This window comes from Giraffa tippelskirchi, chromosome X (genome assembly GCF_054371585.1).
Source record: "Giraffa tippelskirchi isolate mGirTip1 chromosome X, T2T-mGirTip1v1.2.pri, whole genome shotgun sequence".
In the NCBI taxonomy this organism is placed as follows: domain Eukaryota; kingdom Metazoa; phylum Chordata; class Mammalia; order Artiodactyla; family Giraffidae; genus Giraffa; species Giraffa tippelskirchi.
The window spans coordinates 31,810,599-31,837,495 of NC_137289.1; the positions used below are offsets into that span (position 1 = coordinate 31,810,599).

Below are 26,897 nucleotides of genomic sequence, written 5' to 3' on the forward strand. Positions count from 1 at the left end.
ACCAGCTCTGTTTCATGGCCCTCATTAACCCTTCGAGGTTTAGGGGCTCTGGGTTGTTCCAAACCAGGACACACTGGGTCCATATTCATTTTTAAATAATGACTAATGTTGGGGAATTGCAACCTCATGGTGGAAACTGATGTTTTATTTTGATTGCACAGCATTCCAGCATCTTTCCATCCTCCCCTCCCTCTGGACTTTCTGACGAGCCCCAGTCTGCCTCGCCTTCGCCCAGCTACATGTGGTCCTCGAGTGCTCCACCCCGTTACTCTCCACCCTACTATCCACCTTTTGAGAAGCCACCCCCTTACAGCCCCTAAAGAGGAATGCCCGCTGGCTGTTGAGATTATTGTGGCTTTTGTATTTCTGCTTTAATGGAAGTGTGTAGGGTACAAAATTTAAAGTGTGACTCATGCATAAAGTTTGACAGTGGTTGCCAGGCTAGGGAAAGATAGGGAAGAAGTTTATTTGTTATTAGTGCAGAGGAGGGGTGGCCAAGCTGAGCCAGGACAGTGTGGCAGGATAGGTGGCAGGACAGCGCGAGGCTGGGGAGCCATCTCAGCAAGAAGCGTGTCTGGTCTGGGCCTGCATTACCCTATAGCCCCACCTCTGTAGCCCACAGAAGCGTGGTTGCCATCTGCTTCACTTGGTGTAAAAGGAGTGTTGTCCTCACCCTTGGCAGATTGCCACCCTAGCACCTCAGTTGAAGCGCCTGGCTTAGAGGCCCTCTCTTTCCCTCCCACTAAAGTCAGTCCCTAAGGAAAATTTCCCAGATGACAGGGCTACATGGTAGTTCCAATGCAGAGAGTTCTGGCTAAGATTTTGTTTGCTTGTGTCTGATGCTGAAAAAAGCTGGCCATATCCCTTACTTTTTTCTCTGTATTGTAAAAATGGATGTTGTGATCATTCAGCTCAGCTTTTGTGATTGGTACCTCCCAAAGGGAAAAGTGCAATATTCCTTTGAGTAGTGGGGAACAGGATTGATTGTTCAAGAAGCACTGACATACACAGAGCCGCATGTGAGATGTTTTAAGTAGATCCCAGTTATACATCAGGTAACTTAGGAAAACAGCGGTTTACTACATGTTGCGTTTGCTGTGGGAGATAGAAGTCTTATGGTTAAAACTGAGTTTTAAAAATGCTAGAATAGGTTCTTGGGTCGTGTTATGAACTGTTACTAATCTTTGTGACTATTTAATCTTCAAATATTGTGCTTCAACCCCAGCAAACCGCATGTATCCTGCACCCAACCCCAAAAGAATCATCTGTATTTTAATGCCACTGCTCTAATTGGTCCTTTTTTCTGTTGAGACCAATCATGACAGTATTCAAGATTATGGAAGTGTTACAATGCCGCTTTAAGTCTGCAAAACCTCAAATGTAGCCAACTTAACAAACTCTTAAGTGTTATTGTAGATTTAAAATCCATCTGGCACATTGTGGTAGGTATTTGTACAGTTCTTTTAATTATATATAGCTTTAAAACTCAACCTGATGAATTTAACACTTTGGCACCCATGCCTTCACTTCAGAATGAACACTTTCATTGCGATCTTACGTTAACCTGAGAATTGATTTAAAGGAAGATCGATAATCCTACACTTGTAAAAAAAAATACAGGGCTATTGTATTTTAGACAGAACATATACAGGAAAATTTTCCAGCCAATTTCGCTACCTCCCAACTTGATGGATTAGAGGTAGCAGGCAAATGCTGGTGCTCCCATCTACCTTGTAGACACCCAGCCATCAAGAATTCTCAAGGCACAACAAGTGCACTCACTGTTCACAGTAAATGTTTGCAAAACATTCAGTTTAACTTTTGACATCACAAATGATGTCTCATCTGAATTTCAAATCTGAACAATTATAATCATTTTGCGTTATGTAACACTATTATTTTCTACTGTTCTGAGCATATTAAAAATTCTATTGGATTTCAAAAAGGGACTAATAACCAATTGACTTACTATACAAATATCAACTTGTGATACTCAATGAAATTTCTTGCTGTTTACACTTTACATTTTGCTTTAATGAACATGTATGAGTATTTAATTTTTTAAAAGGCACCATTACACAGTATATCCTACATTTATCACATTTCTTAAAGTGTTAAGATTCTAGGACTCATTTCTATGTATTTTTCTTACTTTACAAAATAACTTGAAACAGTATAGATTTTGTAACTTAATTTTAGCAGCTTTTTTATTACATTGAATTATAAGAACTGCATGTTACCTTAGAAAAGTTAATTTTGCTGCTTTACTCTTTTGCAAAAACATTTGCTGTAATGAAGGAATTTGTATTTCCAAAATGTACCTTGACTGCATTTTGTAATATTTACCGCTTTATTCCTAATTCTGCTTTAAAGTATTGAACTGGGCATGAAAAATTAAAATAATCCAGAACCTGTGTAAACTGGATGTTGCTTAAAATCTGTATCACTGCCATGTTGGAAACCCAGACTGCTTTTGTGATGTTTCAAATTAATAAAACTATTCTCCTCCTTATCAACTTACATGTGTCTTCATGGAATCAACAGAAGTATCACAAATGCTCTAAAGCAACTGACAGCAGCTGACTCACTTCTGACTATTATGGTTCAAGATATAATGGGCATGCGATTAACCAACATATAAAACCTAACAGGAAATTCTGTCGTACTGTCATCAGAAATATAGTTCCAGTCTCCTGCTACAAAAATTTAAAAATAACAGAATGTAATAGTCTATATAATTAATGAAAAATCATCTTGTAAAAAAAAAGACACTCAAAAATCAGGATTAAAACATTTTATTTTTGCCATAAGAAGCTCTACGAACTACTATCAGGTAATGGTTAATGAAAAGTAGAACTTAAAGTCATGACAGGGAAGACTGTACAAGTATGAACACTACAGCACTGGGTGGAAATGAACAAAAGTTTCATATGATTGACAGAGGTGAGAAAGCCAGTACTGTTGAATTAGTATTTAATTCTTTAGAGTATGCACACCTTGACAATACAAAAAACTTTTACCATTTTTACCTTTATCTTTTTGGTACAATGGGAAAAATGCAGCATTGACTCCTCATAGTGGTTGTATGTGGGGGATCATTACCAGCAAAATGATAAAATATATTTTAAAGTGACTCTCTCAAGATTGCTATGGCATATAAAAATCTTTGCTTAGTTTGATCACTTTCATTTTCTGTCATCTCTTTGAACAAATTGCTATTTCAAACAGTTCCTATCCAGAATATTTATAGGTAATTTAGCATAGGAGCAAATCTGAAGCCAACTTGAAAGAATAAAAAGAGTTCAATTGCCAGAAAACTAAGTATAAAATAGGAAAACACCATGACAGGTTTTGAACAGCATCTTGCTACAGATTTCCAACCCCATAAACACTGGGAGTGAAGGGTTTTAATTCCCAGAGTATTCCACATGGATCCTGAACTTTGGATATAGAGACTTCTAAAAAAACTGAAGACCCTGACATACGTTCAAGTAAGAGTCTTCTGGCAAAAATACAATTTAAAGTGAATTTTCCAGTTTTCCTCCTCCCAAAAAACTCTAGAAGATACCTTCAGTAGGCAAAGTTGAAATTTCAGACTCAGAACTTAGATAGAGCACAGCAGCAGCAAATAATTTTATCAAGATAATTCAGAATGGATAGTTTTCCATTATAGAATTCCTAGTTTGTCATAATGGCCTTGTAGAAACCAAGTTTTATTGAAAAAGTGAAAGTGTTCCTCACTCAGTCGTAACTGACTCTATGCAACCCCATGGACTGTAGCCTTCCAGGCTCCTCTGTCCATGGACTTTCCCAGGCAAGAATACTGGCTTGGGTAGCCATTCCCTTTCCAGAGGATCTTCCGGAGTCAGGGATAGAACCCAGGTCTTCCGCACTGCAGGTGGACTCTTTACCATCTGAGCCATCTGGGAAGTTAGCAGTTAAGTCTGAAAGGACTGGAAGTATCATTCACACTTGTTGAATTATGTCTAACTGGTGAAACAGCATAAATGAAACAAACAAATTTCCACTGAAAACATTTCAGAGTGTACCCTATAGTCAAAGAGTAATGTTATCAATACATATACAGAAAGGAAACAGATATTGCAATTCCAGAGCTCAGACTCTTAAGCTGTATGGTAATTTAAAAATTTTCTAAGGATTAGTTTACAAAATGATCTTAAGGTCTCAACTCACAGAACGGAAAACATAAAAGATGCACATCATTCTAACCCTCGGTAAGCAAAGGATTGCATTATTTTTCTTTCTCCTCATTGTACTGCAAACGCTGATGCCTGAAACCCTCGGTTACCATCTTAAGAAATACTGAAATCATTATCTTCAAGTCTAGCTTACTGTCAGAAGGATGATGTATACATGAGAAATTATGATTAAAGCTTTAAGTTCAAAGTCAAGAAATAGACTATTTTCAAAAATACATCGTTAAGGAGAAAGAAAATATCTATGTTGAATTAAGAAATACTTAAGCAAGTTTACAAAGGACTAATAACTATGCACAACAATCTTTTTCAGTATCTAATCATATTTTTTTTCCTTTGCAAAAATTTACAGAAGTTTAACAAGTCAATCCTGTTATAAACGCTAGGCTATATATTTGTTCCAACCTGCTTCCCTTTTAGTACTGGCACTTCAGTAAGTTGTGACTTTATTTTCTAAGTGTTTAAACGTGTCATTTTAAAAGGGAGAAAGGTGGTATTTATTGTTCTCAAGATAAATGGGAATCAACAAGCCTATTTAACTTCCTTGTATAGCTTCTGATTGCTATAATACTGCAGCAATTTGCAGACGGAATGGAACTTATTTTAGGAGTAAGCACCTAAAAGGTCTCTCTGAAAGGAAAATACTAGATATCTGATTCAGCTATGTCAAATAAAAACTTCCTATTAGAGATTCTAAGTAATATGAACATTTAAAAATACATGCCAGTAGCCTCCCACCCAAAATATGTAGGAGTCTCATTTATGAAATTTGTCATTTATAAAGATGCATACATAAACATTAGTTTGGTGGTGTTCAGATTCAAAATTTGAAAAATTTCATGGGAATATTTTTTAACCATAATGAGCAAAAAGGAAATCTCCATTCACTTCCATTCTCTGTCTCTATCATATAAGAGCACAGAATTTAAAGCAAATTTGATAAAACTTTTAATCTCTTCCTGTCTGCATTACAGAGATTTCTTTTTTGCCCATAGAAACCACACTGCAAAGGTATATATACAGTAGTCCAGGCGCCAAGTCTTTTCGAGACTATGGTAATAAAAGTGAAGTTTAATTCTAATTAGCTAAAACTCGTTCATTCTTCAAATGAGAAACTTGTCTGCACGGCTATTTTCATGAGGGGTGGGAGGCAGGAGGCTGCTATCCATTTGGGTTAGCGAAATATACAACCAAGCAGAGACTTACTCTGAAAATTTCCAGGACAACTTTAGAAGTTCTCATTTACTCTTTATGCCATATACAAGACACAACACACATTTATAGTCTCAATAATAAGAAAATTGAGAATTCAGCAGTAAAGTGCTAACACGGAAGGGGAAAGTTGCAAGATATACTAGGATATGCTAATAACTCCAGTTATTTTCAAAGAACATTCAAACTGATTCAAATTCTATTCAGCAAACTATCTCTCCAAGCTTTTTTTTTTCCTTTTTGCCTCTTTTAAATGTGCTGAAAGCTAACTATATAAACAGATACTTGGGGGAGGGGGAAGTTCTCAACCTCTATTCAAACTTTCAGAATAATTTGCTTCTAAAAATTATGAACAAATAATACAACTAGACTACCTTCAGATGACATGGCAGATCAAATGAACTTGTTTTCACCTTTGTTTTACAGGTATTTTCAAAGCCCTGCCCCTTAAATCCAAACCAAAACTTTCTGATATTTCAAAGGAGTTCAGTAAGATTCTGGTATTATAAATTCAAACTCAGTACTGCCATCTGTTACATTCTGTTTAAAAATGGAATCATTTTCCTGCTGAATAAAAATATCTTCCCAGGTCATGGGCTTGTTCTGAGGAGCAGATGTGGTCCCTACTGGAGGTTCTTTCCCAGCATCAACCTTATACCCAATACCATCATCCTTCATTACAGGCATAGTGCCTGACCTATCAGAGAGGTATGCATATTGTCTGATCTGTAAAGACCTGCATGGATGTAAACGATAAAGCTTTGAGTCTCCAGAAGGATCTTGACTATGAACAGACTTTATGTGTGAAGACATAAACTGATAGTTGATGAAAGACTTGCCACAGGCCAAACACTGATATCTTCGCTCTCCTGTGTGATGAATTTCATGCTTTGTGCGATATTCTGCAAGAGGAAAGACCTTCTCACAGTAACGGCAAGGATACTTCTTCTCCCAAGAATGAATGTTAAAATGTCTCCGCAAGCTTGTCAGGCAGACATATGACCTTTTGCATACAATACAGATATAATAGACCCTTCCATCTACTATTAACTCATAGTGATCATCATGTTTAACTTTCATACGTTTATTTGCCATCTCACTGCTAGGTGTTTTTGGTATCTCGTTCCCAAGTCTGGCCTCCCCTTCGTCAGGGTCATCTTTGACAGGGATAACTATATCATAAGTATCTTCACCAATATTTGCATAAACCTTGCAACCCGTTGACAAGCCTTCAATTTCAGTAGCTGTATCTAAAGTAATAATCTTCTGACCCTCCATTAGATGTTTGGATCCTAAACCTGGATCATTAGTGTTTCTCGTAATTATATCTGAAATTTTTAAAGAATTGGAAACTGGCTCTTGCAGAAGTGTAGGAATCTGCATCTTCTGTATCAACGATCCATCAAAAGTGGTATTTGGGGGGATCTCAGCCTGTGGGACCAAAGATGTATTACTGACAGCGGAATCTGGACTGGAGCTAATAGTGTCATCATCATCATCTATAATTTCCTCCTCCTCCTCTTCATTGGCCTTGTTTCTTGGTAAAACAGCACTGTTTGGTGGCTGCTGATTCTGTACAAGTAAATTGATTGAAGGAGACATGTGATTTGGAAGTGAAGAACTGACATTTGGTGGTGTAGTAAGTGGTGTCTGATTTAACAAAATGATGTTGGGAGTCAGATGTGTTGGGGCCGAAGACACCAACAATTTTTCACTTCCCTGTGTCTGGCTCAGAGTTGCCTGATTCACAGAAGCAGGAAGTTTCTGAGTAGGAGTGATGTTTGTTAAAGGGGGAGAGCTATTGCTCACACAAGGTGCATCATCTGAAATAGCAACAGAACCTGGGTTAGGCTGGACCTCTGCCACTGTGTTGGTACTTGGCAAAGTCTCCTTTGCAGGCAGAATCTCAGAGCAGAAAATGACATCATCGTCGTCATCATCTGAATCAGTAACAATGATCTTTTTTGTCTCATAATCTTCAGCAGACAAGGAAAAAGATTCTGTTATAATTGGCATTATAGTGGCCCCATTTTCTTGGGCTTCATCTTTTGATTTTTGTATTTCAGGAGGTGAGGTTTCTGCATTACCATCCTGAGCTGTACCTGAGATGCTTTTAACCTGTGACAGCGGGACACCAAGCTCTGCTATAAACTTAACTCCTAATAACTGCCCTGATTTAATTAACTCATCAAGTAAATCTGATCTAACACGAACAATTTTAGAACTATAGATATAATTGAGAATTTCTGCAAAGATCTCTGCTCTTATAAAGCTCAGTTCAACAACTTGCCCAGCAACTGAGAAGAGCTGATGGAAGTAAGTACTAGAAGCTGAAAGAATGTTCCTATGGGCTCGGAATTTTCGGTCTTCCACAATAACAGTAACATCACAAAAGAGTCCATGGCCACGTTGCTCGTTCAATGAGTTCAGCAGACTGCCAGAGTATTGAATGTCTGTAGCAGAAATTAGTTTTCTACTCTCCATGCCTGTAAGAGAAGGGAGAAGGGGAGATGCGTGATTAGGAAAGAAAAACACAAGTACTTCATTATTTAGAATTTTAGCTACAGCATCATTAAATAGTTTGTTGGAGTTTTAACGGAAGTTTGGTGTAACTTTTTGGTTTTTATATAAACTGATTTTACAGGTTTTTATATATAACTGTTCTTTGGACCACATGTCAAATCTCATGACTTCCCCCTGAGAAGAGACAAGCAAGTTTTAAACTGATCTACAGATTTGAACACTAATCTCTTCCTTTGAATCTTAGATACATGCATCACCACTAAGCAATTTTTAAAGACTAATTGTCTTGTTCCAATTTTGGATTTTCTCAAGAGTTTAATTTTTAACTGTCTGAACACTTTAAGAAAAATCTTCATTATGAACACATAAAAAGTTATTTCACTTGTAAATGAATGATGTATCAGAAAAGCTTGATGTGTGCAATACTAAGTCCAAAATAGGTAGTCTTTCTAAAAGTGTAACTTATCTTTAACAACATATTCAACAGCTACTCCCTGCGGCCACAGACTGAACCAGTGTTCATAAACACTGGCAACTATTACCTCTAAAGTTTTTATGTTCTTATTTTAACGGGGATGCTTCATCTGGATAAACTATGAAACACCTTTCTTAACCTCTCCTCTTTTCTTCTTCCCCTCACCTGTCTACCCCCACAATCTCCTGAGATGGAATGTTAGAGCGCCAAATGAAGTCAACAAATGCTATTGTGAAAAAACAAAACAAGGGAAAAGTTTACCATTTCTTAAAGCTCAATTGTGTGAAAACACAAAACATTTCCTTTTGTTGGGAAAGAATTATGAGCACTGATATGAGAATTTTCTTCACACGGAATGAATTAGTCAAAATGAAGATATAAACTTACTGGAACAGACCAGACATCACTCTAGAAAAGGGGGAGAGGGAATGTCAACAAATAGTATTGCTGTATACCACCCTCTAAACAGTTTTCAGCACTTCGCATAAGATATTTCCGGTAACGATTTAAATGCATAAAATGATGCATGTATATATAATTAAAAATTAGTTGATAAGTATTTTTGGTAAAGAGACACTTATATTGCTAATATTCTTTCCCTTTAGAGTTACCAAAATAGTACCACTGTCACAGTGCTGAAGTTATACACATGTGGAAGGCAGGGAGTCTCAAATATCTTCTAAAGTTTTCAAAATTATAGCTTAAAAACAAAAAAAAAAAGGAGAAAAGTCTAGAAATCAAGGATTTAAAACATCATGTTATAAGGCATTGCTTGTTAACAGTACCAGGGAATTCCAGGTTACCACGAAGGCATTCATCAGAAAGGGTGACCTTTGGACAGCGAGACAGCTACCAGCGCTTCCGAAATATGGGCATTTCGACACAAGTCACTTTTCAGTGGATAGACAGGTTTTCTGAATACAGTTCCACTATTTTTGTCCTTTGCAAATGGGATTTCCCAACGGGGCAAGGATTTCAATGTATGCGTCCAGGTGACACCAGGACTTGGTTTCATTTTGTTGTTTAGGTTTCTTCCTCTTTCCCGTCCAGGTGGACCCAGGATCAGCACAAATCGGTTTGAACCCATCCCAACCCAGATCCGCGACCAGACCGTGGAAAAGCCATTCTGCACGCCCATGAGACAAATCCTTGACCGAGGGCAGGTGACGGGGGAAAAGAGAGAGACGCCACCCGCGAGAGTGAAACAACCTACACGCGGCTCCCACAACGCGGCAGCTGAACCCCATCTTCCTCTCTCCACCCCCTCTTCCCCATTCGCACCTGACCGGCTGCAACCGAGGTTTTCAACCCGGATTCACGTGGAAAAGCAGTTTCTTGCAAATACAGATGGAAGGCCGGCCAGCACGGCCAGGGCGGGGGCAGTCGGGCAAGGCGGCCGGCCGGGAAAGTAGAAGGTGGCGAAGCGGAGGGTGGGGTGTTGGGAGGGGATGTGGCCAAGCAGGCGGCATTGTTATGCCCTGGGAAGGGGAGGATGGGCCTGGCCGAAAAGCTCTAAATCAAAGTCGGGGCGAGGAGGGGGAACTGGCGCAAAAAGGCAGGCGAGGGCCGTGGAAAACGCCGAGTGGTTCTCCGCGGTGGGCTCTCCAAGCTCCGGGCCTACCCCGGACGCCCGCAGCCCCGCGGCCCCTGACGGCGGAGGGAACCGCGCCGCGGCCCTCCCGGTTCGTCCCCTCCTTCGCTCCCGAGCCCACACAAAGAAAAGGGCCGGAGAAGCGGAGCCTCCGACTCCGCCGCTTCCTGGTTCAAGTGAGGAGAAAGCGAAGGCAGGCGCGGCCCAGAGACGGAGGAAGCCGGTGCGCTCCCTCGCCCCGTCCCGGGTCGCGGCCGGTTCCTCACCTGCTTCCCGGCGCCGCCGCTTCTCGTCGTCGGGCCGCCTGGAAGGGTGGGAATCCTCCAGGAGTCAGAAGCCGGACTCTGCGGCTATTCGGCTTCTTCTTTAAACGTCGCTCCAGTCTTGGTCAACGTTGACGCGGCTACCGCCTCCCGCCGCCACCGCTGCCACAGCTGCCTCACGCCGCCGACAGAGGGCACCGCGCGGGGGCGACACGCTGAAGACGAAGGAGCCCTCCTCTTCCGAGCGCGGTTCGCCTCTTTCCGGAGAGGCCCGAGCGCTAGGCCGTCCCACTTCGGCGCCTCGCTCCGCCTTCGGCTCCTTCCGCAAGGGGCGGAGGAAGACTGGGAAGCGCCTGGAGCGCTCGGCCCCTTCCGGAGGGCGAAAGGGTGGGAAAAAGGAAAGGGAAAGGGAAAGATGAGGTAACGCGGTAATAACGGTTGGGATGCGAGGGATACTAGTCCCTTTCCTCTACGTTCCGTGTAAGCTTCTAGGGCGTAAAAACTTCTAGAGACTAAGGTTTCATTTCTTTTGAAAGTGCGAGACTGCCCTATTTAATAGCCTGTTTGTTAGATGATAACGGAGAAGGCAATGGCACCCCACTCCAGTACTCTTGCCTGGAAAATCCCATGGACAGAGGAGCCTGGTAGGCTACAGTCCATGGGGTCGCTAAGAGTCGGACACGACTTCACTTTCACTTTTCCCTTTCATGCACTGGAGAAGGAAATGGCAACCCACTCCAGTATTCTTGCCTGGAGAATCCCAGGGACAGCGGAGCCTGGTGGGCTGCCATCTTTGGGGTCACACAGAGTCGGACACGACTGAAGTGACTTAGCAGTAGCAGCAGTAGCAGTAGATGATAAAGCAATCCTAAAGGAAATCAGTACTGAATATTCACTGGAAGGATTGATGCTGAAGCTGAAGCTCCAATCTTTTGGCCATCTGATGCGAAGAACTGACTCATTGGAAAAGACTCTGATGCTGGGAAAGATTGAAGGCGGGAGGAGAACCGGATGAGAGAGGATGAGATGGTTGGATGGCATCACTGACTCGATGGACACGAGTTTGAGCAAGCTCCGGGAGCTGGTGATGGACAGGAACGCCTGGCATGCTGCAGTCCATGGGGTTGAAAAGAGTAGGACATGACTGAGCGACTGAACTGAACTGAAACCACCTTGACATATAATCAGAATGAATATAATCAAACGTAATGAATCAAGTCATGATTTATAATTCAAGTTGTAGGATAACAAGCACATTCTAACACCTACTTTGAAGAAATCAGTTTTGGGGAAAGTAGTATCTTCTGAACTGAATACTAAATGATGCAATATTGTTAATTCCTTCGTTGCAACTATTGTTTTCTGACCACCTGTTTGATCTGTACCAAATTAAGATTCGGTACAAATTCATTCAAAGTGAATAAGCCAAGGTCTCTACCTTTTCAAGGAGCTCGGTAGACAGGTACACAAACATCGACAAAATACAGAACACAGAGAAGGGACTAGCAAACTGAATTAGAGCTGCATCTTGAAAGATAAAGAATAACACTTGCATTGTGTGTGTGTATTACTTTTATTTACATAGCATTTCTTCCACAGAGGGCTTTATTGTCCACACATAGTAGGTGTTCAATAATTGTTAAGTGAATGAATACATGAATGAGTTGTGCTAATTTGAAAAGCCCCTCTGGTAATCCACTTCTGACTGAGCACCATGATGAATGAAGTGACAGGATGGGTGTTTGGAGAGCCAACTATTTCCCTTCAGGCTGGTTATTGATCATATCCAACTAAGGAAACAAAATAGTAGCATTTTCTTCAACAATCAGAGCCATTCACTACGTTCCTTTCCTTTTCTAAAACAAATATGTACAGGATAATATTGCATCAGTTTCCAAAAACTTGAATTGGCACTTACTTACCATTCAGTTGGAACCTTTCCACTTCCTTCCTACAAAAATCCTGGAGAAAATGTCCATCAGGATATTCCAGAATAAAAGCAGATCTACTAAGTATATTTAATTTTCTTCAACATAAAAGCAGACAAGGATGTCATCATCTATCGACCTCTAATCTATTCTACATTCTCCTCAATAAAGTCAAGTCACATAGTAAAATATCAAAGTAGTGTAATACAGCTGTATTTTCACATGGAGATAAGAAATCCATACGAAATTCCCTAGGCGTTTCTCGAAGGTTTTGTATTGTGGTAAAAAAAAATTTATGTGGGAATCACTGCATTATTAATATAAACACGTTTCATGGAAAATAGAAGTGTGCTGTTGTAAAAGAAACTAAGACAGATGGTAGTGTTTTCTTGGCAACTGAGCACTTAACAAAACTACTTAGGACATTAATGACCATTTTTCTGAGTCATCCTCTCACAAAATTTAGTAGCAAAAAAGTATTTAGGAAATAGGACAAAGTACATCTTCAAAGTTTAGGATCTATTTATCTTTCAGTAGCTTAGTTGAAAAAATCTAAAACAAGATATTTCTTTGAAATACAGATCATAGTAAATGCCACTCTTGATATCAAATAGGTGCTGGTTACCTCTCAGTAAACTGTAAGATGCAATACAATTTCTTTTACGTCACCACCAACAGCACCAAGACCTCCAACCGAATTGCCTAGCCTTTGTCCCTTTCCTGAAAGGGCTTTAGAAGTGTGGAGCCTCAGCTGAGGTATGATGAAGGCCTGTTACTTCAAAGTGTAGGAAACTGCCTCTTCCCTTCTGTCCACGTGGCTCACTCCCTAACTCAGCAAAAACTAAGACAAAATTAAGAAGCTGCCTATAACCCACACACCTAAGGTCAATTAATCTATGACAGAAGAGGCAAGAATATACAATGGAGAAAAGACAGTCTCTTCAACATGTGGTGCTGGGAAAGCTTGCGACATGTAAACCAATGAAATCAGAACACTCCCTCACACCATATACAAAAAACTCAAACTGGCTTAAAAACCTAAATGTAAGACATGACACCATAAAAATCCTAGAAAGGAACATAGGGAAAACATTCTTTGACATAAATCATTGCAATATTTTCTTAGTTCAGCCTCTCAAGGCAAAAGAAATAAAAATGAAAAGAAACAAAAGGCACCTAATCAAACTTAAAAGCTTATGCACAGCAAAAGAAACCATCAACAAAACGAAAAGACGACCTATGGAATAGGAGAAAATGTTTTCAAAGGATGCAACTGATAAAGGGTTAATATCCAAAATACAAAAACAGCTCATACAACTCAATATCCAAACAATTCAATATCCAAAATGTAAAAACAGCTCATATAACTCAATATCCAAACAATTCAATCAAAAACTGGTCAGAACACCTAAACAGACACATACAGATGGCCAACAGGCACATACAAATTATTCACTAATAATTAGAGAAATGCAAATCAAAACCAGTCAGAATAGCTATCATCAAAAAGTCTACATATAATAAATGTTGGAGAAGGTGTGGAGAAAAGGGAATCCTCACACACTGTTGCTGGGAACGTAAGTTGGTGCAGCCACTATGAAAAACAGTATGGAGGTTCCTGAACAACAAAATTCTGTAAAGCAACTATCCTTCAATTAAAAAGTAGATTAAAAAAAAACAACCCTTATGCTATCATTTGTGACCAGAAAATCATTGTATAAATAATAAAATATGTAAACTTGAGAACTATTGGATCACAACATTACACAGAAGCATTAAAGCACAATTACACCCTAGCAAAAATAAAAATAAAAACAACTAAAAATAGAACTACCATATGATACAGCAATTCCACTCCTAGGTATATATCTGGAAAAAACACAAACTTTAATTCAGAAAGATACATACACATTAATGTTCATAGCAGCACTATTTACAAAAGCCAAGACATGGAAACAATCCAAGTGTCCATCAACAGACGATTGACTTAAAGAGATGTGGTATATCTGTGCAATGGAATATTATTACTCAGTCATAAAAAAGAATGCAACATTGTCATTTGTAGCAACATGGATGGACCTACATAGTATTTTGCTTAGTGAAGTAAGTCAGAAAGAGAAAGACAAATACTATATGATGCCATTTATATATGGAATCTAAAGAATAATACAGATGAATCTGTATACAAAACAGAAGCAGACTCACATTCACAGAAAACAAACTCATGGTTACCAAAAGGGAGAGGGAGAGAGGGAGGGACAAGTTGGAAGAATCGGATTAACGGATACAAACTATTATATATAAAATAGATAAACAACAAAGATTTACTGTATAACACCAGGAACAATATTCAATATCTTATAATAACTTATAATGGAAAATAATCTGAAAAAATAAACATATATAACTGAACACTTTGTTGTACACTTGAAACTAACACAATATTCTAAATCAACTACTGTTGTTGTTTAGTTGGGAAGTCATGTCCAACTCTTTTGCGACCCCATGAACTGTAGCCTGCCAGGCTCCTCTCTCCATGGGATTCTCCAGGCAAGAATACTGGAGTGGGTTGCCATTCCCTTCTCCAGGGGATTGTCTCCACCCAGGGACTGAAGCCGTGTCTCCTGCATTGCAGGTGGATTCTTTAGCTCTGAGCCTCCAGGGAAGCCCTAAGTCAACTACACTTCAATTAAAAAAAGAATTTAAGGGCTTCTCTGGTGACTCAGTGGTAAAGGATCCACCTATCACTGCAGGAGAGCCGGGTTTGATCCCTGACCCGGAAAGATCACATGTGCCACAGAGCAAGTGGGTCCATGCGCCACAACTACTGAGCCTGTGTTCTAGAGCCGGGGAGCCACAACTACTGAAGGCCGAGCACCCTAGAGCCTGTGCTCGGCAACAACAGAAGCCACCGCAATGCCTCATGCCGCAACTAGAGGAAGCCCGTGCAGCAACGGAGACCCAGAACAGCCATAAATAAATAGATAAATAAAATCTTTTTTAAAAAAGAATTGTAATAGAAAAAAGTTAGCTGTAATCAAAGGGGATCTAATAATCCTGAAACGTGAGTTCGATCCCTGGGTCGGGAAGATCCCCTGGAGAAAGAAATGGCAGCCCACTGCAATATTCTTGCTTGAGAAATGCCATGGACAGAGGAGCCTGGCAGGCTACAGCAGTCCATGGGGTCCCAAAAGAGTCAGACACGACTTAACAACTAAACAACAATAATAATCTGAAAAGGACTTTTTTGGTAGTAAAAGCACATCAGACCAAGAAATTTGAGTGGCCTAAACAGTTGCTTTGGAGACAAGATATTTGGAAAGTTTCACTAATTTTCTGTTTCTCAACAAGTTATTTCACCTTTCACTTTCTCTTTATCTCCAGGCTTAACCTTACTTCAAATAACCTAGCAGGTTTTTTTTTAAAGATATTTATTTGGTGTAGTTTTTAAAGACAAGAACCTTTATCAGATGGATTTGGAGGTATCAATTGTTTCAAAGGCTAGAAAGATTTTTGACTGGCTGATAATGGAATCCGGTTTTAAAACTGCATGTCGGGTTTGTTTGCCTTTGCCTTTTTTGAACTTGATTATGAATTCCATGAAGCCAGCAACTGTCCTCTCCTATGTTAAAACACCAAGAACCTTGTGGGTGCATAATATATATTAATTGATGATGATAAAAGAGAAAAAATGACATTTATTCAGTCCTATAGCCCTTCCCCTAAGTTGTGCTTAGCTACACAAATTTAGAAAGGTCACTGCATGAGTATAAGAAGAAACCACAGTAAGGTATCATGGAAAAAACAAATACTTGGGCAGCTGTGAGAGCACTGGGATTCTGGTATTTCCACTTAGCTGTGTGACCCTGAGCCTGATTCTTCATCTGTAAAATAAAGATAATAAAACCTCCCCATAGAGTTGTTTTGAGGATTAAATGAATTAACTACGGATAGTGTCAAACTGCTTACATTTTCCATTTGTGAGGCCTGCCTTGACCCAATAGATGGTAGACTGATATGGTTACTTGAATTATTGAATGAATGAGTGTCTGGAACCTTATAAGTGCTAAATATGCTTACTTTGTCATCACTCTCCCCTTTTCTGCTTTATCTCAACTATTCTTTCTTTAAGTGACTTGCTTGATAACTGCTGATTCTCTTTTTCTTCTTAAACCCTTCCAAAGGCAATTGCATAGGGATACATAACCCTCGTACAGGGAAAGAGGAAGTGGACATTGCTGACAATAATACAATCTACTCCCCAAAAGCAACAGGTAGCCTATTTCAAATATGAAAAAAGTTGAGAGAATGCACTACCCAGGCATCCTTTGTGAAAAACTGCTTGGCAATATGAAATCAAATCTGATAAGAAATGAGTCAAAATAAAGAATTAAGACTGGACATTTTGCAATGAGCCAATCTACTTAAATGGAGGACTAAGACCAAACAACAAGGTTGATTATGAATATGTGATAGAAGAAACTATTAATATTATATACAACCTGACACAATAAAAATCCATTCATGTGTTCATTAAATTCATATCACTTAGTACCTACTCTGTGCCAGGAAATGCCCTACACACTGTAGATACAATCATCATCAAGATGAAGTCCTAGTGGGATTTCCCTGGCGGTCCAGAGGTTAAGATTCCGCCCTCCCAAGGCAGGGGACATGGGTTTGATCCCTGGTTGGAGAACTAAGATCCTTCATGCCATGTGGCTTGGCCACATTTAAAAAAAAAGAAGGTGAAGTCCTAGTCTTCACGAAACTTAGATTCTAATGTGAGAGACATGCAATAAATATGTTGTCTAAATATATAATATCAGATAGCAATGAGTGCTATGAAGAAAAATAAACAGCATAGAGGGAGAGAAAATGATGAGGGTGGTCCTGTAAATCTTTTCAGGGACGACCTCTCTGAAAAGATGATGTGTGAGCAAAGAACAGAATGAACTAAGGGAAAGAGTCATGCAAATATCTGGGGAAGCATTCTAGGCAGTGGAACACGTCAGTGCCCTTCAACCAAAGACCACCAGGAACATACTCACAGCTGACAAGTTGGGTTTATTTTTCTTTGCAGGGAGGGAGAACAAACACTATAGGGAACTGTAGGGGTGTTTCAGTAAGAGAAAGTTAGAAAGAACCTACTATAGTATTTGGATGATTTAGGGCATTGGGCATCTCAATGATCTCATCTGTAGGGAGGACAGACTAGGGCAAGGATAAAGCTGTAATGGGTAAAGAAGCAGTCACCCATGTTGGTGAAGAAGGGGGTGTTTGGTGTTTTGTGGGTGGCAGAGCAACCATTTTTTTGGTCTGTGCTTAGAAAAAATTATGAAGTGGTTTCATTTTGTCTCACGTCGTCAGTCATCTAGTGATGACTGACATGTAGACTGGTGTTCTGTAAGTTTATGTCCAACAGAAGAACATGGCCTGAGTGCTAGCTGGCTTCCAGATATCAGGGGCTGCTTTCCAACCCACTTTCTCTAACAGCAAGTGAAAGACCTTAGAATATCAGGAATGAATTTGAGATGGTGGGGGAGGAGGTATAATAGTGGCTATTTCTTTATCTTTACTAGAAAGAGTTGATAGTGCATTATTATTGTAAGGGACATACTTATGCCTGTGTGCTAAGTAAGTCGCTTCAGTCGGGTCCCACTCTTTGCTACCCTACGGACGGTAGCTCGCCAGGCTCCTCTGTCCATGGGATTCTCCAAGCAAAAATACTGGGGTGGGTTGTCAGCCCTCCTCCAGGGGATCTTCCAGATTCGGGGATGGAACCCAAGTCTCTGCATCCACAGGCAAGTTCTTTACCATTAGCACCACCTGGAAAGCCCAGGACATACTTATACTAAAACATTATTCATTGGTTAGTGAAATTCAAATGCAATCAAGCCTACTGTATTTTTTTTCCTGCTAAATCTGACAGCACTAAAATAAACACACAGTCAGGTGCATAGGAAATACTTTGAATACTTTGTGCCTTTTCTTTTCTTCCCACTTCGATTTTTATTTTAAATCAAGATAGACTCAAAAAAATAATGTAACTCGATTTGGGCCATTCCTGTATATTCTGTATGTACATATATACGCACATCTGTGCATATATTGGGCTTCCCAGGCAGCGCTAGTGGTAAAGAACCCGCTTGCCAATTCAGGAGACATAAGAGACCCGGTTTGCGTCCCTGGGTCAGGAAGATTCCCCCAGAGAAAGGAAAGACAACCCACTCCAGTATTCTTGCCTGGAGAATCCCATGGACAGAGGAGCCTGGCAGGCTACAGTCCATAGGGTCGCAAAGAGTCAGACACGACTGAGCGACTTAGCACGCGCCTGCATATACTATGTATATGTACACACACACACACACACACACACACACACACACACACACACAAGAAACAGTAAGCACCCAATAGTACAGAGCATAACGTAACACACAGGCATAGAAAGCACCTGAAACACAAGCAGAACTGGCTGTGTTGGTGATATGGCCACTCTGAAATGTACCTTGTGGTGTGTCATCCTTCCTTTCAGTCATTTCAAGGACAAGGCTGAGGAAGACACGGTCACTGATCCAACTTAGACCTGGCGAGCTTCCTGAGGAACCGGAAGGATGCGCGGAACCGATTGCAGCGGGCGGCTTTTTTATACGGACGTACACGTCGTTTCACTTTGGCTGGACGCCACGTAGGCCCGGGGAAGGGTTTTGCCGACGTACGCGGAAGGTTTCTGCGGTTTCCTCGGCGTTGGAGGGCTTGTACGGCGGCGGGTTCTGGGAGCCAAAGAGAACGCGATCTTCGCCGTCTCGCGAGTGTGCCCTCTTTGGTGGCGACAATGGCTCTGGTGTCTGGCTCGCGCAGCCCGAAGTGGGACGCATCGCAGTTCCTGGAAGAGCCCCGAGCCCGCGGAGCCGGTGCTCTCGCCTGCTCTCGGCCCTGGGACCGGAATGGCCTCGGTCGTCAGCTGGGTGTCCTCAGCCGAGGCCCCTGAAACCAGCCCTGCGACCCCGGCTCGCGGTGTCGTTGGCGAGAGCGGCCCTCGGCTCCTCGGGGCGGACCCTCCTCCGCGTCTGCCTCCTAGTCCGCCGAGCGCGGCCGCCAGGATCGCGGCTGCGGGAGCAACGAGCCGGGACGATCTCCTGGACAAGGCCCAGGAGGAGGTGAGTGAGACGGCCGCACCTTCGCTCTGAGGAGCCCACCTGCCTTCAGAGTCCGCCTCATCTCTCGTCCCACTTCTGAACGGTCTCAGTTAAGTAAGCATTTCTACCTTACTCGCACCCATCTCCATCTTTTGCTTCTGTCCTCGACAGCTCCTTATTCGCCCGTTTTCTCCCTTAATTCTCACGCATCCTTGGGCCCCTTCATGTGGGCCCCTGACCCCTCCACCCGCTTCCAGCTCTGGTCTGGCAGCAGACATGGCCAAGGGTCCCAGATCGATTTATAGTGTTTATTTACTTTGTCATTTGTGAGCAAGTTTTTATTCTCGCTAGACTGAGTTCCTGGAAAGGAGGAGCCCGATTTTATTCATTACAGAATTCGCAATGCATAGCACTTAGTAAGAGCTCAACCACTGTGTGCTGAAGGATCAGTTTGAGATGATAACAGGATGTGTAAGTGAAGATTCTTTGTAGGGAGTTGGAAAGGGTTGTAATGAAAGAGTTTCAATTGGAAAAGAGAAAACTTTCTCCGAAGACACGATTGGGTGAATGTAGGAAAAGTGATGTGTGTAACAGCAGATGAAGCTAAGATTGAGACCACTTTTTTGTGAAGTGATCTCAATCTTAACCTTGAGGAATGAGGGGAGGGTGAGATCAGTTTTCCTCTAATGAAAGTGAGTATTGGAGTGGGAAAATAGTTTAAGAAGTTGTTCAGTCGCCCAGTCCTGTCTGACTCTGCGACTGCATGGACTGCAGCCCTCCAGGCCTGCCTGTCCCTCACCATCTCGGTAGGTTTGCCCAAGTTCATGTCCATTGCATCAGTAATGTCATCCAGCCATCTGAACCTCTGACTCCCTCTTGTCCTTCTGTCCTCAATCTTTCCCAGCATCAGGGACTTTTCCAATGAGTCAGCTGTTCGCATCAGATGACCAAAATACTGGAGTTTCAGCTTCAGCATCAGTCCTTCCAAAGAGTATTCAGGGTTCATTTCCCTTAAGATTGACTGGTTTGATCCCCTTGCTGTCCAAGGGACTCTCAGGAGTCTTCTTCAGCATCACAGTTCAAAGGCATCAATTCTTTGGCATTCTGCTTTCTTTACAGTCCAGCTCTCACAACTGTACGTGACCACTGGGAAAACCATAGCCTTGACTATAGGGACCTTTGTCAGCAGAGTGACGTCTTTGCTTTTCAGCACACTGATTGCTTTCCTGCCAAGAAGCAAACGTCTTCTGATTTCATGGCTGCAGTCACCATCCGCGGTGATTTTAGAGCCCAAGAAGAGGAAATCTGTCACTACTTCCACCTTTTCCCCTTTTATTTGCCATGAAGTAATGGGGCCGGGTGCCATGATCTTAGGTTTTTTAATATGTAGTTTTAAGCGGGCTCTTTCACTCTCCTCCGTCACCTCTTTAGTTCCTCTTCGCTTGCTGCCTTTAGAGTTGTATGATCCACATATCTGAGGTTGTAGATGTTTCTCCCACCTATCTTGATTCCAGCTTGTAACTCATCCAGCCCGGCATTTCTCGTGATGTGCTCCGTGTATAGATTAAGCAGGGTGACAGCAGACAGCCCTGTCGTACTCCTTTCTCAGTCTGGAACCAGTCGGTTGTTCCATAAACGTTCTAACTGTTGCTTCTCGGCCCTCATCCAGTTTTCTCAGGAGACAGGTAAGATGGTCTGGTATTCCCATGTCTTTAAGAGCTTTCCACAGTTTATTATGGTCCACACAGTCAATGGCTTTAGCGTAGTCGATGAAACAGAGGTAGATGTTTATCTGAAATTCCCTAGCTTTCTCTGTGATCCAGCAAATGTTGGCAATTTGATCTCTGGTTCCTCTTCCTTTTCTAAATCCAGCCTGGACATCTGGAAGTTCTTGGTTCACATAATGCTGAAACTTAGCATGCAAGATTTTAAGTATGACCTTACTAGCATGGGAGATGAGTGCAGTTGTCCAATGGTTAGCACATTCTTCAGTACTACCCTTCTTGGGAATTGGGATAAGGATTGACCCATCCCAATTTAAGAAGGAAAAGTTCAAATTATTGCTCTGTAAGTATTCATACCTGCTAGGTGCTTCGAATGTGTTAAAAATGAGAAATTTACAAACGTTACAGGCATTGAGGGGCAGATTGACAAGACGACAGCTGGGAGATGTCTCAGTTCAGTTCAGTCGCTCAGTCGTGTCCGACTCTTTGCGACCCCATGAATTGCAGCATGCCAGGCCTCCCTGTCCATCACCAACTCCCGGAGTCTACCCAAACCCATGTCCATTGAGTCAGTGATGCCATCCAACCATCTCATCCTCTGTCGTCCCTTCTCCTCCTGCTCCCAATCCTACCCAGCATTAGGGTCTTTTCCAATGAGTCAACTCTTCACATGAGGTGGCCAAAATATTGGAGTTTCAGCTTCAACATCAGTCCTTCCAATGAACACCCAGGATTGATCTCCTTTGGGATGGATTGATTGGATCTCCTTGCAGTCCAAGGGACTCTCAATTGTCTTCTCCGACACCACAGTTCAAAAGCATCAATTCTGTGGCGCTCAGCTTTCTTCACCATCCAACTCTCACATCCATACATGACCACTGGAAAAACCATAGCCTTGACTAGACGGACTTTTGTTGGCAAAGTAATGTCTCTGCTTTTAAATATGCTATCTAGGTTGGCCATAACCTTCTTTCCAAGGAGTAAGTGTCTTTTAATTTCATGGCTGCAATCACCATCAGCAGTGATTTTGGAGCCCCCAAAAATAAAGTGTGACACTGTTAGATGATTCTTTTTCTTCCAGTAGTGGAGGTAGTACAGCATAGTGAAGAGGAGGATAGTGGCTGGATTCAGGATTCAGATTGCCTGAGTTTGGAAACCCTGCTTTGCCACTTAATACCTGTATAACTTTGGGTGTCAAGAGTTTACCTGAGCTACTCCGTGGTATTGCTGCCTTCACATCCATTTTGTTTGCAGGGACCTTAAACTGACCCTAGCCCCCTCCTCTAAGCACATGCCCTTGATAGCAACTCATAGAGTCACAAGCAAATTTAAGTTCCGACATGACTTCCCAATAGCCCACGTGATCTTCAGTCTCCCCTGCCTCCCAGGGCCTCTATGCTGTGTGGCCACCTTAGGGAAACCCCTGTGGGGCTTACCGAAACCCCCATTCTTTTGGTCTAAACTGACCAAAATGGCCCTCGCCTGGGAACTCCAAAGCACTCCATCCACAGACCATAACAAAGGCGTGTGCCCCAGGTCCTGCCACTCTGTGTCTGTGCCCTAGCTTGACCTCCCCGCCTGGCCCCTGGAGGTGTGCTGGGCACTTCCTCTAGGACTTATGAGGAGTAAACTACTCTGTTTCAGTTTCTCTTGTGGTCTGGTGTGGAATTCTGGCTCAGCATCGGGCACCCTGTGCTCCACTTAACAAATGTTAATTTAAGAAAGTCAAGGAGCTTCCCTGGTGGCTCAGTGGTAAAGAATCCGCCTGCCAATGCAGGAGACACGGGTGCAATCCCTGATCTGGGAAGATTGATCCCACGTGCCGGTGAGCAACTGAGCCTGTGCACTGCAACTACTGAGCCTGTGTTCTAGAGCCCGGGAGCTGCAGCTTCTGAAGCCCCTGCCCTCTGAAATGGGGGAGGCCATGGTGTTGAGCAGCCCATGCTTGGAAGCTAGAGAGCAGCCCCTGCTCCCCGCACCTAGAGGAAGCCCACGCAGCAACAAAGACCCAGCCCAGCCAAAATAAATACATAAACAAAGTTATATATAAAAAATCCTCTGAAAAAGTCAAAACATCAGGCAACTTACTTAACCTCCCTAAGCTACATTTTTTCACCTATTAAAAAAAGGGGGGGATAAAAATAGTGCTGACATTTTTAGGGTTGTAATGCTTTAGTGCCTGGAAGCAGGAACAATAAAAATAGTCCTGAGTTATATTGGAGACCTACCTGTCCAAGTTACAGGTTTCGGAAAGGTTCCCCCTCGCCCCATCTGTGTCCGTCAAAGACCAAACAGCTTATTTAATTTTTATAGGTATTTATTTTTGGCTGTGCAGGATCTTCGTTGCTTTGCGGTGTGCAGGGGCTACTCCTTGTTTTGATGAGTGAGCTTCTCTTGCTGTGGAGCACCGGCTATAGGCACTCAGACTTCAGTAGTTGTGGCTGTCAGGACCCAGAGCTTGGGTTCAGTAATTGTGGCACAGGGCCTTAGTTGCCCTGAGGCATGTGGAATCTTCCCGGGCCAGGGATCAAACCCGTGTCCCCTGCATTGGCAGGTGGATTCTTATCCACTGTGCCACCAGAGAAGTCCTCAAACAGCTTATTTTAGAATCCTTAACCAAAAGCTGTAAAACAGCTTGGATGAAATTTGCATTTGTGCATGTAGAAGATCATTTATCTTTAAGAGTCCAGATGAAACCAGGTAGCAGCAGGGACTGTTTTATTAGGTCTCTTCTTCACACTTGGTGAGAGAGAGGATCCCTCCCAAGGGTTAGGGGACTGCTGAACACAGGCCACCTGACATTGGACACATAAGATCCACTCTGCAGGGATAACCTCGAGCTGTACTCCCCCTTGGATAAAGGCGGTTGTTTGGCTAGGGGACCTTTTCTGCAGGAGCAGAGCAGGAAGGGGAATTTGCAGAGCAGGAAGGGGAATTTGCAGTTAGGCCATTGGAGGCCCTATGCGTTTCCCCAGATGTAAAGGCAGTACCTATTATTGGGCCTTAATTTTCAGCCCCATACCACAAGGACTGTGCATCTTTACAGTCTGGCAGGCATCATTCCTTACATATTCCAAGGACTATTTTCTGTATGTTTACTTTTTAAAATTAATTTATTTTTTATTGAAGGATAATTGCTTTACAGAATTTTGCTCTTTTCTGTCAAACCTCAACATGAATCAGCCATAGGGCAGCAATGGAGAAACAGACATAGAGAATAAACTTAGGGACATAGGGAAAGGGGAGGAGAGGGTGAGATGTATGCAAAGAGTAACATGGACAGTTACATTACCATATGGAAAATAGATACCCAACAGGAATTTGCTGTATGGCTCAGGAAACTCAAACAGGGGCTCTGTATGTTTACTTTTTTAAGCATTTTATTTATTTATTATTTTTAATTTTCGCCCATGCTGGGTCTTGGTTGCTGTGTGGGCTTTTCTCTAGTTGCAGCGAGTGGGGGTTACTGTCCAGTTGCAGGCTTCTCATTGCTGTAGCTTCTCTTGTCGTGGAGCATGGGCTCTAGGGCACTCGGTTTCAGTAGTTGTGGCTCCCGGGCTCAAGTGTGTGTGTGTGTGCGTGTGTGTGTGTGTGTGTTAGCTGGTGAGTCGTGTCCAACTCTTTGCAACCCCATGGACTGTAGCCTGCCAGGCTCCTCTGTCCATGGAATTCTCTAGGTGAGAATACTGGAGTGGGTTGCCATTTCCTTCTCCAGGGGATCTTCCCGACCCAGGGATCGAACCTGGGTTCCTGCACTGCAGGCAGATGCTTTACCGTTTGAGCAACTAGGGAAGCCCCCGGGGCTGACGAGCACAGGCTCTGTTGCTCTGAGGCATGTGGGATCTTCCTGGATCAGGGACTGAACCTGTGTTTCCTGCATTGGCAGGTGGAGTCTTCACCACTGAGCCACCAGGGAAGCCCCTATACCAAGGTTTGAGTAATTTAAAGTTTAAAACATAAAGGGAGAATAGAGTTACTGGACTTGTTCAATTTGAATATATATAAAATATGATAGAATTCAGCTATTTTTAAAAATTTTGTTGCTATAAAATATTTCTATATATTGAAATCCATGGGTTCACACCAATACCTCCAATCCCAACCCATAGCACAGGGCTCATTTTAGCTTTTCCCTTTTGTCCTGAATTCAGCTATTGAGCTATAATTTACATGCCTCTAGCATCTGGATTTCACTTTCACTTTTCACTTTCATGCCTTGGACAAGGAACTGGCAACCCACTCCAGTGTTCTTGCCTGGAGAATCCCAGGGATGGAGGAGCCTGGTAGGCTGCCGTCTATGGGGTGGCACAGAGTCAGCCACGACTGAAGCGACTTAGCTTAGCAGCAGCGTCTGGAAAATTAAGTGAGATATAATTAGAGAATTGGGAGCTCCTGAAGTGTGGGGACTCTCTCCAAAGAGTCCTTGTTTTAGACTGAATTGTGTGCCCCCCAAATGCATATGTTGAAGCTCTAACCCTCGAAGTGACTGTAATCAGCTATAGAGCCTTTGAGGAGGTAAGGAAGGTTAGATAAGCTCATGAGGGGGCTTCCCAGGTGCCGCTAGTGGTAAAGAACCTGCCTGCCAATGCACGAGATGGAAGAGATGGAGGTTCGGGTTTGATCCCTGGAGCAGGGCACGGCAACCCACTCCAGTACTCTTGCCTGGAGAATCCCATGGATGGAGGAGCCTGGCGGGCTTCGGCCCATAGGGTGGGTTGCAAAGAGTCAGACACAACTGAAGAGACTTAGCATGCACCCACAGCCAATTAACAATCTAGTCAAGGCTATGGTTTTTCCAGTGGTCATGTATGGATGTGAGAGTTGGGCGGTGAAGAAAGCTGAGCGCCGTAGAATTGATGCTTTTGAACTGTGGTGTTGGAGAAGACTCTTGAGAGTCCCTTGGACTGCAAGGAGATCCAACCAGTCCATCCTAAAGGAGATCAATCCTGGGTGTTCATTGGAAGGACTGATGTTGAAGCTGAAACTCCAGTATTTTGGCCACCTGATGCGAAGAGTTGACTCACTGGAGAAAACCCTGATGCTGGGAAGGATTGGGGGCAGGAGGAGAAGGGGACCACAGAGGATGAGATGGTTGGATGGCATCACCGACTCGATGGACATGGGTTTGGGTAAACTCCGGGAGTTGGTGATCGACAGGGAGGCCTGGTGTGCTGCGATTCATGGGGTCGCAAGGTGTCGGACACGACTGAGCGACTGAACTGAACTGAGTACCTTCAGGTGAACAGTGAAGGGACCTAGCCATACATATACCTGTATCCATTCTCCCCCAAACTCCCCTCCCATCCAGGCTGCCACATAACATTGAGCAGAGTTCCATGTGCTAGACAGTAGGTCTTTGTTGGTTATTCGTTTTTTTTTTTTTTTTTCAGTTGCTCAGTTTTTTTTTGTTTTTTTTTTTATAAATTTATTTATTTTAGTTGGGGGCTAATTACTTTACAATATTGTAATAGTTTTTGCCATACATTGACATGAATCAGCCATGGGTTTACATGTGTTCCCCTTCCCGGACCCCCCACCCACCTCCCTCCCCATCCCATCCTTCTGGATCATCCCATTGCCCCGGCCCTGAGCCCTTGTCACATGCATCGAACATGGAATGGTGCTCTGTTTCACATATGACAATACACATGTCTCAATGCCATTCTCCCAGAACGTCCCACCCTCACCTTCTCCCTCAGAGTCCATAAAATTGTTCTATGCATCTGTGTCTCTTATTCTGTCTCGCATATAGGGTTATCGTTACCATCTTTCAAATTCCATATATATGCATTAGTATACTGTATTGTTGTTTTTCTTTCTGG

The 26,897-nt window shown here is 42.5% G+C and overlaps 3 protein-coding genes across 7 annotated transcripts in view; 2 read left to right on the plus strand and 1 right to left on the minus strand.

Annotated features, from left to right (window-relative positions):
* TMEM255A (transmembrane protein 255A) overlaps positions 1-2,516 on the plus strand; it is a 49,161-nt gene extending 46,645 nt beyond the window's left edge. For all 3 annotated transcript variants that reach the window (XM_081565053.1, XM_081565052.1, XM_081565054.1), the window contains one exon: positions 162-2,516. In XM_081565053.1, the coding sequence (XP_081421179.1) occupies positions 162-320 (159 nt within the window). In that variant the 3' untranslated portion in view covers positions 321-2,516. The remainder of the gene's footprint in view (positions 1-161) is intronic.
* A 263-nt stretch (positions 2,517-2,779) lies between these two features.
* On the minus strand, positions 2,780-18,832 carry ZBTB33 (zinc finger and BTB domain containing 33). Of its 3 annotated transcripts, XM_081565051.1 has the most exons (3): positions 18,721-18,832; positions 10,285-10,650; positions 2,780-7,915 (listed from the first exon to the last, which is right to left on the minus strand). In XM_081565051.1, exons 1-2 carry the CDS (start codon positions 18,749-18,751, stop codon positions 10,385-10,387), a joined length of 297 nt encoding a protein of 98 aa, XP_081421177.1. In that variant the 5' UTR covers positions 18,752-18,832; the 3' UTR covers positions 2,780-7,915; positions 10,285-10,384. The 3 variants fall into 3 exon arrangements, with proteins under 3 accessions (XP_081421177.1, XP_081421175.1, XP_081421176.1); XM_081565049.1 differs by lacking the exon at positions 10,285-10,650; XM_081565050.1 differs by lacking the exon at positions 18,721-18,832 and having other exon boundaries at positions 10,285-10,470.
* The window catches only part of LOC145535593 (uncharacterized), a 35,221-nt gene continuing 27,150 nt past the window's right edge, over positions 18,827-26,897 (plus strand). The window contains exons 1-2 of the mRNA XM_081564022.1: positions 18,827-18,852; positions 18,905-19,372. Of these exons, the coding sequence (XP_081420148.1) occupies positions 18,827-18,852; positions 18,905-19,372 (494 nt within the window). The remainder of the gene's footprint in view (positions 18,853-18,904; positions 19,373-26,897) is intronic.

What these genes read in the sequence shown, in the direction of transcription:
- ZBTB33 (XM_081565049.1), bottom strand. Translation starts at nt 18,751, where the DNA reads ATGACTGAAAGGAAGGATGACACACCACAAG. An exon ending in GAAGGATGACACACCACAAG is followed by an intron (nt 7,916 to 18,720) that starts GTACATTTCAGA and finishes CTTCTCTTACAG; the next exon opens with GCATGGAGAGTAGAAAACTA.